General features: G+C 44.7%; 1 protein-coding gene across 1 annotated transcript in view; it reads left to right on the top strand.

Annotated features, from left to right (window-relative positions):
• TRAPPC3L (trafficking protein particle complex subunit 3L) overlaps positions 1–12,192 on the top strand; it is a 118,892-nt gene extending 106,700 nt beyond the window's left edge. Inside the window, exons 5-6 of the mRNA XM_088480992.1 lie at positions 678–863; positions 11,875–12,192. Of these exons, the coding sequence (XP_088337118.1) occupies positions 678–863; positions 11,875–11,994 (306 nt within the window). The 3' untranslated portion in view covers positions 11,995–12,192. The remainder of the gene's footprint in view (positions 1–677; positions 864–11,874) is intronic.
• The last annotated feature ends 317 nt before the right edge of the window (positions 12,193–12,509 follow it).

Genomic DNA, 12,509 nt, shown 5'->3' with positions numbered 1-12,509 from the left:
CATCGCAACACGTCATTGCGGGCCAAGGGGCATATGTATCAAAGCTTGATGTGAGATAAAATTGTGAAATATATATCAACAACCAATCAGCTCCAAACTATCATTTCTTAAAGACAGTCTGTAAAATGTAAGTTAGAAGCTGGTTGGTTGGTGATGCACATCTCACAATTTTATCTCACATCTAGCTTTGATACATATGCCCCCAAATATAACAGGGTGAGAGTTTAGAAAATGTGAGAGTTTAGCAGTAAGCTCTGATACTTTTTAATCCTGGCCAATGTAATAGAGTCCGATAACAGGCAAACTCACATGTTTTTAGACTCAAAAAACACAATTTAAACTCTCATCCAGATGTTTTCCTTTTTGAAGATAAAACTCGACCAATGTGAGAGTTTACTGCTAAACTCTCACATCTTCTAAACTGTCACCCTATTACATTTGTCCCTGCATCTCCAATCTTTGGTATTTTCTAGTAGCCCTGCTTTAGTAGTTAAAATATAGGTCAGTCCTAAAAATACCCTCCTTATGCCAAACATTTTCTTACATTGTATATTATATATTTTTTTCTGAACTAAATGTATCTTTGTGTGTGTTTTAATTTTCTTTTTGATGTGAAAGTTGTGAAAATTGTCAGTTGCTAGCTAGCACAAATATTTATTCTTTTTTTGTAACCATAGGTGGCCTTCAAAATGTACCTTGGGATCACCCCTTCTACTATTGGTGGTAATGCTGGTGGAAATGGATTTTCCCTTATTCTGGATAAAAATCCTCTCGCTGAGTTTGTTGAAGAGCTTCCCACTGGGAGATCATCACTGAATTACTGTAATCTCCTCTCTGGAGTCATACGAGGAGCTCTAGAAATGGTACAGTTTTTCTGACTAAGGTCCATAAAATATTATATATGCATTGTCACTGCATTCTATACCAAACCCTGTTCATCCTATACAGTGCCTCTTACTAAACAATGAAGGCAGTGCTTTTTTGCATATTAATGGTACACCACATCTCTAATCATTTACATAGCAAGGCACTTATTTGCAAGAATAATCAGAAAGCTTTCCCAGCACTCTAGAATTCAGTAGCAGTCTTGTGTTCCGCCAAACTACAGCATATAGACCCAGACTTTACCTTTACCAGCAATCCCCATAGCTACCAGCCTATTTTGTGGGCCCCTAATCAGACTCCACTGGGCTCAGTCCAGCAGGTCTGTTCAACCATCTGTTATATTGAACAGTTGAAAAATAGAATAGTCCCCGCGTGTAGTGTACGTAATCCATATTCCTCTGTAGTGGCATGGTTCTGGGGGAAAAACCTAACCCAACCCTTAAGTACAGTTGTGAGCAACTGACTAAATTAGCTTCTATCCTATTGTAGTTTCATTCACGCCCAGGGCCCTACTTGTGAGGAGTTTGTATGTTCTCCCCATGGGTTTCCTCTGTGTGCTACACAGTCCAAAAACATTCTGGTAGGTTAATTGATTCTGACAAAATTAACCCATGGGGTAAATTTACTAAAGTGAGAGTTTTATCTTCTAGAAGGTGCTAGTTAAATGTTAAGTAGAATCTGATTGGTTGCTATGGGCAACATCTCCACTTCTAAAAAACTCTCCTTTTAGTAAATTTTAGCCCTAAGAATGCAGGGTTAATACCTGTACATATCGCTTCTCGTTTTCTCTCCCCTCAGCCTGCTAGTGCAGCGCTAAGTGTCTCATGTGTAACAAAGACACTTATTATTATTATTATTATTATTATTATTATTATTATTATCGTTTATTTATATGGCGCCACAAGTGTTCTGCAGCACCTTACAAAGTACATAAACAAATAGATTGATTTACAGTGACTTACAGTACAGTACAATACATTACAGGACATGCATAATATACATTGCTACATTCACGACCATAACACCCAGATAAGCAACAATGCAAAGCAATTAAGTGTTAGGTGCCCTGGTAGAGAGTAAAAAGTAGATGAAGGTATAGTAAGGAGATGCACAAGAGGGTAGAGGGCCCTGCTCAAAGGAGCTTACACACTAAGGGGGAGGGACAGACAAACAGGGGTGAAACAGGGTAGGCAGGGAGGAAGGAGTATGTAGCAGCAAGTTAAGATGAGAGCTGGAAGGCTTTGATGAAATAGTGGGTCTTGAGAGCCCGTTTGAAGGATTGTAGAGAGGTGGAGAGTCTGATGGGAAGCGGGAGAGAGTTCCAAAGGTGGGGAGCAGCGCGGGCAAAATCTTGGAGGCGGGAGAGGGAGGAAGTAATCAATTGGCATGAGAGGCAGCGTGCATTTGTTGAACGAAGAGGGCGGACAGGAGAGTGAAGGGAGATGAGATCAGAGATGTAAATGGGAGAGGAATGGCTGAGGGCTTTGTAAGTGAGTGTGAGAACCTTAAATTGGGTTCTAAAGGGGAAGGGGAGCCAGAGGAGGGCTTGTAGGAGAGGGGAGGCAGATGCAGAGCATTTTGAGAGGAAGATGAGCCGAGCAGCAGCATTGAGGACAGACTGGAGAGGGGAGAGAAGAGATTTGGGGAGGCCAGATAGGAGAAGGTTACAGTAGTCCAATCTGGAGATGACCAATGAGTGTATGAGGGTTTTAGTGGCATCCTGGGTGAGAAAGGGCCTAATCTTGGAAATATTTTTAAGATGAAAGCGACAAGACTGTGAGAGGTTCTGGATATGTGGTTTGAAGGAGAGGGAGGAGACAGCGCACTTTGGGGCTAGAGGAGATAGTTGTGCCATCAATTGATAAAGAAATGGTGGGAAGTGTGGTTATGTAGGGGGGAGGGAAGATGATTAGCTCAGTCTTAGACATATTAAGTTTAAGAAATCGCTGGGACATCCAGGAAGTAATGGCAGAGAGACAGTTGGAGACACGAGTGAGGAGAGAGGGAGAGAGGTCAGGGGAGGAAAGGTAGATTTGAGTATCATCAGCATAGAGATGATATTGGAGGTCAAAAGAGCTGATGCGTTCACCTAGTGAGGATGTATAGAGTGAGAAAAGGAGAGGTCCAAGAACAGAACCTTGGGGAACACCCTCTGCAAGAGGCTGTGGGGGAGAAGAGGAGTCATGAGAGGAGACAGAGAAGGATCGGTCAGAGAGGTAGGAGGATAGCCAATAGAGGGCAGTGTCACGCAGACCAAGGGAGTGAAGGGTTTGCAGATGGAGAGGGTGGTCCACAGTGTCAAAAGCAGCAGAAAGGTCAAGGAGAATGAGCAGAGAGTAGTGGCCCTTGGATTTAGCAGCAAGGAGGTCATTGCTGACTTTTGTGAGGGCAGTTTCAGTGGAGTGGAGAGAATGGAAGCCAGACTGAAAAGGGTCAAGGAGGGAATGAGAGGAAAGAAAGGTGGTAAGGCGCTTGAAAACAACACGCTCAAGGAGCTTGGAAGCAAAAGGGAGGAGAGAGGGTTGATTTTTTTAGTATGGGGGAGACAAGGGCATGTTTGAATGCAGACGGGACAGTGCCTGATAATAGGGAGAGATTAAAGAGGTGGGCAAGATGGGAGCAGGCAGAAGGAGAGAGGTAGCGGAAGAGACGTGAAGGGATAGGGTCAAGGGGGGAGGTGGAAGGGGGGGAGGACTGGATGAGGGACATGACTTCCTCTACAGATACAGGGGAGAAGAAAGTTAGAGTCTGTAAAATTGAAGGAGAGGGGTGATCTGGGAAGAGAGGAGGTGGATAGCAGGGGGACTGGTGGGATATGATGTCCTGACGTATGGAGTCAATTTTAGATGTAAAGTAGGTATCAAAATCAAGGGCAGAGAGCGTGGAGGGGAGACGAGGAGGGGGTGGGCGGAGGAGGGAGTTGAAGGTGGTGAAGAGACGTTGGGGATTTGAGGACTGAGAGGAGTTGAGGTTCTTGAAATATGACTGTTTAGAGAGGGAAAGGGCAGCACTGTATGATGATAGCATAAATTTGAAATGGAGAAAATCAGCCTTAGAGCGTGATTTTCTCCACTGTCGTTCGGCAGTTCGCGAACACTTTTGCAGGTATCTGGTGCATTTGGAATGCCAGGGTTGAGGTGTAAATCTGCGAGGGTGAATAGTGATCGCCGGAGCAACAGACTCCAGAGCAGAAGTAAGGGAGGTATTGTATAGAGAAATGGCTTGTTCAGGGCAGGAGAGAGAGAGGATAGGGGAGAGAAGTGAGTCAAGCTGGGAAGAAAAGAAACGGTGTCAATAGCGTCAATGTTACGCTTAGTGATAGTGGCCTTAGGAGGTAGAGGAAGGGAAGGAGAGAGGGATAGGTTAAAAGAGAGAAGGTGATGGTCTGAGAGGGGGAATGGGGAATTGGAGTAATCAGAAATATCACAACGGTGAGTGAAGACCAGGTCAAGTGAATGCCCACTCACATGGGAGGGTGAAGAGGTCCATTGGGAGAGACCAAATGAAGACATGAGGGTGAGGAGTTTGGAGGCAGAGGCTTCTGTGGGGATATCAATAGGAATATTGAAGTCACCTAGGATAATAGAGGGAAGGTCAGAGGAGAGAAAGTGAGGAAGCCAGGAAGCGAAGTTGTCAATGAATTTGGAAGGAGGGCCAGGGGGACGGTAAATGAAAGCTACTCTAAGGTGAACTGGTTGGAAGAGGCGTATAGCATGAACCTCAAATGTAGAGAAAGTAAGAGATGGTTCAGAGGGTAGGAGTTGGTAGAAGTAACCGGGAGATAGAAGGACCCCTACCCCACCACCATGGCGACCCCCAGGCCGAGGGGTATGAGAGAAGATGAGGCCCCCAGAGGAGAGAGCAGCAGGGGAAGTGGTGTCAGAGGGTGAAATCCAGGTTTCAGTAATGGCTAGGAGATGCAAGTTTTTAGAGATGAAAAGGTCATGTGTGGGTACGAGTTTGTTACATACTGAACTGGCATTCCAGAGGGCACAGGATAGAGGGACAGTGTTTGTGGGAGAGATGTGAATTAGATTATTTGGGTTGCTGTAGCGAGAAGGTGAGTTTAATATGGGTGGCCGAGATGAATGTAGTGGAGAGATTATGCGGGGGCCAGTGCTGGGAAGGGAACCTGTAGGTGGTTGGCAGGGAGTTTAATATGATGGGGGTGGTATGGGGTGACATGGAGAGGAGGTTTGGAGGAAGGATTATCAGTGGGGTAGTAGGACATAGGAGGGGTAGAAGAGAATGAAAGTGTATTAGTGGGAGAGGAGAGGGAGGACGGCAGACAGAGGAGGGGAGATAAAGGAAGGAGGAGGTGGAGGAGACAAGGGGGAAATGATATAGGTGGAAAAAGGGGGTAGAGCAGAGTATTAGGTAAATAGTGAGTGGAGGGGGAGGTACACATGATAATGGTGTGGAAAAGTTGGGTAGGGGGAGGAAAACTAGATGTGGGAATAAAGTATGAGTGCAGAGAAGCGAGTAACAGTACAATGGAGGAAAATGTGCCTGCAAAATTTCCAAACTATTATTGAGCAGAGGAAAAGAGGAGAAATGGAATATTATAGTAAACTGAATTAGAAGACAGTTGACAGGCTAGGAAAAGAAGAGAGGTGGGAAGATATTATTTCTAAGACATATACTAAAATTGGCACTGAATACAGTAAGCTATGAGTTGTTTGTGAAACGAGCGAGTCAGTACAAATAATAGCAGGTGTAAGTTCTTATAGTGAGCAAACAGAGGCCAGTGAAGATTGTCCAGGTGATGAAGACAGCAGTTGCTTGTAGTGTAGATATTGTGAACTTACATTTCTTGATTATACTTTGTCCATATGTTCTTGTTAAAGAATAGTTTCAGGTTAGAGTGGTCTCCTTCAGTTTAATTTCGGTTTAATGCCGGTATAATGCCGAATTTGGCACTTAGCGCTGTCGTCTTCTTCGGTGCTTAGCACAGTCAGCTGTCATCTTCTTCGGTGCTGGCTTTGTCACCTCTAGCTGCCGTTATCTGCCTCCTCCTCACAGTAGAAGTAACTCCTCTTTGGACCTGATTTAGAGAAGTACGCTAATGCCATCACAGCTGCAATCCTGTATACAGCTGTTGTGTGAAAATACGTAAATGATGCAGACACTGAATAATGTATTGAGATGCACACTGGTGTCATCACAAATCCAAGCAACTGTGTACATACACACAGCTGCCATCACTTTCAGTTATTCGATAATCGACCATCTGAGTAGCCCTATTGTCACGCAGAACCACCTTATCTGCGTACGGGACGACACTGGCCCCGATATGCCCCCAAAACCGCCGGGACACGCCTGCATTATTTTTCACTACTTCCCCCATTGGGATGTAGTCAGGAAGCCGGCGGTCGAAATGCCGACCACGGCTTCCCGACAGTGAAATCTCAGCATGGGACTAATGATAGGTGTCTAAATACTGACGCCTATCATTAGCCGCATGCCAAAATCCTGATGCCTGGCATACCGAACGTAGGTGAGCTGGGTGTTGGGAGCTGATAGCCGTGGGGGGGAGGGTTAGGTTGGGGACTTAGGGTCAGACACCCCCCCCGCACCAGGAGGGTTAGGGTAGGGGAAGGGGGGTTAGTGTCAGGCACCACCAGGGGGAGGTTAGGTGTAGGCACCCCCCTGGGAGGGTTAGGTTTAGGGTGCGCTGAGGGGGGGTTAGGTTTAGGCACCCCTGGGGGGAGGTTAGGCTTAGGCATACCTCCCAACATGACCCTCTCCAGGAGGGACATAATGCTCTGGTCCTGGACTTCCCTGGTATTTTATGATTGGTGGCGGCTCCAGAGGTGGGGCTGCAGTACAGTCCAAAATTCAAATAGGGGAGTCACACCAACTGCCAGTGAGTCCCAGCCAGTGATGTTTGGCAGTGTGTGAAATGACAGTTGGTGTGGCTCCCCTATTTGAATTTTGAACTGCGCTGCAGCCCCACCTCTTACCAGGGAAGTCCAGGACCAGAGCATTGTGTCCCTCCTGGAGAGGGTCATGTTGGGAGGTATGGGCTTAGGCACTAGGGGGGTGGTTAGGGTTAGGCACCCCTAAGGGAGGGTTAGGAGGGGGAGAGAGGAGGGTTAGGGGTCTTACTTACATCAATCGGGATCTTCATGTGCCGGTCTTCCGGCGTCGGTATTTCACCCGCCGGGCTAAGGTCCGGCAGTAATTCATACCGATTCCCTTCCCATTACCTCCCCCAAACAACCCCTAACTGTCAATCACTTTGCAAATGAGGACTCACTGCAACTACGGTTATGTACTTTGATGCATGCACAAAACTTGACCCTTTGGTCGCATGTCAATAAAGTTTTGACAAAGAAATAATCTTCTCAGCTGCAAGTGACAGGAGACTGGAGGTGAGTCAGCAGGAAATGTGTCTGTGCAGTCACTGCTGAGGGGCGATTCTTAGTAACAATCGCGATAGCCACCTCCTGATTCACAGCGTTAGTAGGCGAAGCAGGAGCGTCTTTTTCTCCATGACAAGTGGAGTTTTAGTACATGGACCTCATAGTTTTATACGGTAGTCACCAATCTGGGATTTTTCTTTACACATCTCTTGTACACCAGCCACATAAAATAGGCCCCTCATTGCCCAATTGTCACCAAAATTAACTTTGGGTTTGTAAGTTTCAAGGATATATCATTCTTTATGCAAAATTCAAATACTCTAGTATTATAAATAAAACAGTCTTTATAGTCACAGATACAAGTAGGAAGACAGGTTACAAAAAGTGTAGAGCATACTGTATGTTATAGCAAGGCTCACATATTACAATAAAGTATCATACGGGCCTTAAGTACAAATATACACAGGATGTAGGATCTTATTGTTGACTAATCATTTTTAATCAAAGATAATCCAATTGAGAGAGAATCCCAAAAATTCCTAATACACATTGCCATCTAGTGGTAGCAAGATATATAGCAATATTAAACTAGGTCATAATTATTATTATTATTTTTATTATCCTTTATTTATATGGCGCCACAAGGGTTCCGCAGCACCTAACAAAGTACAGAAACAAATGAGCACGCAATACAACAGTTATTAACAGTACAGACAGTGCAGGACAAGTACATGATTTATAAACAAGGCTGCATAACACCTAAATAAGCAGCAGGGTGTCCGTAACCAAGTTTTAGGTGCCATTGTAAATGAAAGTAAAAGTAAGGCAAAAAGAAGCATGTGAGGGAAGAGAGCCCTGCTCACAAGAGCTTACATTCTAAAGGGGAGGGTCAGACAAACAGGGGTGACACAGTTGGGCTAGATAGTGAGGAAGGAGCATAGAGTAGTGGGTTAGGATGAGCACTGGAAAGCATTGAGGAAGAAATGGGTCTTGAGAGCCCATTGGAAGATTAAGAGCCAGGAAGCCAAGTGATGGAGGAATTTTGAGTGAAGGCCAGGGAGATGAAAAAAGGCAGCTACTTGAAGAAGTTGGAAGAGGCAAATGTCATGAGTGTCGAATGGAAAGAATGAGATGGAGGATTCAGAAGGTAAGAGTTGGTAGGAGTGACCCAAGGATAGAAGGACCCCAAGACCACCACCATGGAAACCTCCAGGCCAGGGTGTGTGAGAGAATGTGAGGCCCCCAAAGGAGAGCTGCAGGAGCAGTGCTGTCAGATGGGTAAATCCAGGGTTTGGTGATGGCAAGGAGAATCAAGGCATTGCAGTTGAAGCGCTCATAAACAGGGACCAGTTTATTATAGACAGAACTGGCTTTCCAGAGGGAACAGGAGAGAGGGACAAATGTAAGAGTTGGGAGGAGAATGAGAATATTAGGGTTGATGTAGTGTGGAGGTGATATTGATCTAGAGCAGGGGGATAAGGAGTGTGGGAGTATGTGACTGGCTTCTGAATGAGGAAGGGTGACAGCAGGTGGTTTGTAAGGTGGAGGTTTAGTGTGGTGTGGGGGGGGGGAGGACAGGTAACTTGGAGAAAAGAGAGGGTGCAGGGTTTAGTGGTGGTGCAGCAGGACCATAGTGGAAGAGAAGTGAATAATACTGGAGTTGTGGGAGATGCAGTGGAGAGACTTATATGTGATGAAGAGAGACAGAGGAGGGGAAGGAGAGGAAGAAGGTAGAGGGGACTATGGATGGAGAAAAGAGGTGAAAACTGGTGGTAGAGGAGAAAATAATGTAGCTGCTGAGTGAGGGAGGAGTAGAAGAAAAGAGACATAGGATCTCATTCAGACCCAGTCACAAGTGCTGAGCGCTAGCAACTGGGTCGATGTTAAGGCCCTGCACACGTGCAGCGACCACACTGCATGTGTGCAAGCCCCGGAGTGAGAGAGAAATTCTCTAGCTCCAGAGCTCACTACAAAAGGAGCAGCTATCGATGTTGATCGTCAGCTCACCCCAATTTGTAGGCGGGGCAGGTGGCTACACAAACGGAGGTGTTCCTGACGGAACGCCTGCCATTTTGGGCCGGCCGCACTGACATCAGCAGTGATGTCAGTGGGGAGCTTCCTGCTCGATCAGAGCAGGAAGCTCCCTTGCGGTTGCCGAGATCCAACCTTAGGGTCTCGTCGCAAGCCCCGATGGTGTTGACCATTGCAACCATCGCCCTGGTCAGTCGATGAAGCTGTGGGTGGTAACCCACAGCTTAGCTAGTGACCAGGAGGCCGCACCTAAAAAGGTAAGCAGCCGTCCTCATTCAGAGCGAGTGATCGCTTCTTGCAACTGCCTCTGAATGAGGGCCATAGTGTAGATAAGGCAGTTGGGGGGGGGGTGGGGGGAGTCAGTAGTAGTAATGAGTGTGAGATACAGGAGCAATACAGTTCAAATATCACAATCAGATTAAAGGTAGAACAGTGCTGGAAGATGTAAAGGCACAACTACAATAGTATATTATAAACAAAAGGAGTTTAGAGCTGTTAAAGTTGCAGGACTGTAGAATTAGTATAAAGTATGATTATAAAAAAAAGGTATAGGTGTAGATACTACAATGGTAGATACTACAGTGGTATAGAGATAAATTGACAGTGGTACTGGAATGATTTAAACAGTGTAGAGTAGAAACACAAACATACAAGAATTAAATGTTCAGCAAGCAGGTAGTTGCTTGCAATGCTGAAGCAGGGTGTTGGCAAAAGGTGTCTCCAGGTTATAATGAAAGCTGGTGGCTGAGTTGCAGAGTATCCAGAAGCTCAGAAGATCCTTTGTAATTTTTTCCAAGTTATAGAGCACAGGTTCTCAAACTCGGTCCTCAGGACCCCAAACAGTGCATGTTTTCCATGTCTCCACACTGAATCAAGTGAAATAATTAGCTCCACCTGTGGACCTTTTAAAATGTGTCAGTGAGTAATGATTACACCTGTGCACCTGCTGGGTGACCAGCAAAACATGAACTGTGTGGGGTCCTGAGGACCGAGTTTGAGAATCACTGTTATAGAGAGTTCCTCTAAAATGTTGTCCTCCTGTCTTCCTCCTGTTTAACTCCTGTCTAACTCTTTAAGTTATGCAGTACATGTAGTCCCACTTGGAAAAAAAAACCACTTTGAAATAAAAACCTATGCAGCCTTGTAACCTACTGAGTATATAGTAAAGCATATCACTGATTGCACCCACCCCAATAACCTCATCCACACAAGATACAAGTCATAAAATTCTAATGCTAACAAACAGAGCCTAAACAACATCCTATGAATCTAGGAGATAATATATAATTATATAGTAAGATATTAAGTCACTCTGGAGTTTATAGATATTAAGTAAAGACAATATACCTAGAAAATCAGTGTATTACAGACAGCATTGGTATTTCTATAATAGATGCCTGGTGCAAATAGATGTTTACCTAGAAAATCAGTGTATTCCAGACAGCATTGGTATTTCTATAATAGATGCCTGGTGCAAATAGATGTTTACCTAGAAAATCAGTGTATTCCAGACAGCATTGGTATTTCTATAATAGATGCCTGGTGCAAATCGATGTTTACCTAGAAAATCAATGTAGTCCAGACAGCATTGGTATTTCTATAATAGATGCCTGGTGCAAATAGATGTTTACCTGTAATGAAAGAATAGGAAGATCATCCCTCACTGATTGCAGAGGATATAGGGAGTCATTCAGACCCAGTCGCAAGCACCGATGTGCTCTCAACCGGGTCGATGGGTAGCCCTGCGCATGCGCAGTGGCCGCAGTGCGCGTGCGCAAGCCCCTGAGCTAGAGAGAAACTCTCTCGCTCCGGAGCTCACTACAAAAGGGGGGGGCTGTCGATCGACAGCTCACCCCTTTTTGTAGGCGGGCCGGGGGGTGGTTTCCAAAACGGAGGCATTCCTTAACGAACGCCTACCATTTTGTGGGCGGCCGCACTGACATCAGCAGGGATGTCAGTGGGGAGCTTCCTGCTCAATCAGAGCAGAAAGCTCCCTGGGGCTTGCGAATGCCCAGACCCAACCTTACGGTCAGGTCGCAAGCCCCGATGGTCGCGATGGTGATCACCATCGCGACCATCACCCTGGTCGCTAGCTAAACTGTGGGTGGTAATCCACAGCTTAGCTTGCGACCAGGAGGCCGCACCAAAAAACAAGTAGCGCCCGCCCTCATTCAGAGAGAGCGATCGCTTCTTGCGACCGCCTCTGAATGAGGTCCAAAGCTAGTAAGAACTCTTTAAGTTATGCTGTACATGTAGTGCTACTTAGAAGGAAAAAAAAAACCTTTGAAATAAAAACCTATGCAGCCTTGTAACCTACTGAGTATAATTCTACTTTATGTATAGTATTCATCAGAAAAACTGCTTTGCATACTAGTCAAGAGCATTAATTAGCTCAGGTTTGCATAGCTGTGACTAGAGTTGTCTCTATTGTAGTCACTTGAATGAGGGGTGGAGAAGGTAGCAGTCCCCAAGATTTCTAAAGGATATCCTTGGGGTAGACACTGATGTGTTTGCATAGCACCCTCTGGATTGTACAGTACTATTGAATATATTATTAGTGAAAGTTACAGATTGTCATATTGTATCTTTTCAGATTCATTTACCAGCTGATGTCACTTTTGTCCAAGACAGACTAAAAGGGGATGATGTCACTGAAATAGGAATAACTTTCCTGAGAAAGACTGATGAGAAAAAAGCAAAGAAATTTAAGTGAACAAGCACCTTTGAGACATCAGGAGAAACTTTATCTAATCTGTAAAGTATATAGCAACATCTATATAGGATGTCAGGAAATTATTATTATTATTATTATTATTATTATTTATTTCTAATGTAAACCTTATTTAAAATTAAATGTTCAAAGTCTGTTATTTCACTGTGCTAGTTATTATGTCTTATGCTGGTAAACAATTATGACAATATTATAATGATAAAGGGTAATACACATTAAAAAAAAACAAAAACAAAAAAAACAGTTGTCCACTAGTAATTCCAGTTGCTTTCACAAGAACATATTTTTGTTTTGCCTTCTCTGTTGTGTTTGAACTATTTACAAATACAGCAAAAAGTATCAAATACAGTGCAAGCTCTTTATAACATCGGCTCAATATAAAATTGACACTATGGGGCAAATTCATTAGTGTGCGAGAATAGCAAAAAAACCCGCACCTGCAAAGTTTTTCCTGCAGGTGCGGGTTTTTGCTATTCCATTAGGTGCGTGTTTTTTTA

This window comes from Taudactylus pleione, unplaced genomic scaffold (genome assembly GCF_031769625.1).
Source record: "Taudactylus pleione unplaced genomic scaffold, aTauple2 ptg000259l, whole genome shotgun sequence".
Classification (NCBI taxonomy): Eukaryota; Metazoa; Chordata; class Amphibia; order Anura; family Myobatrachidae; genus Taudactylus; species Taudactylus pleione.
This window is presented reverse-complemented; position numbering and strand designations above follow the sequence as displayed.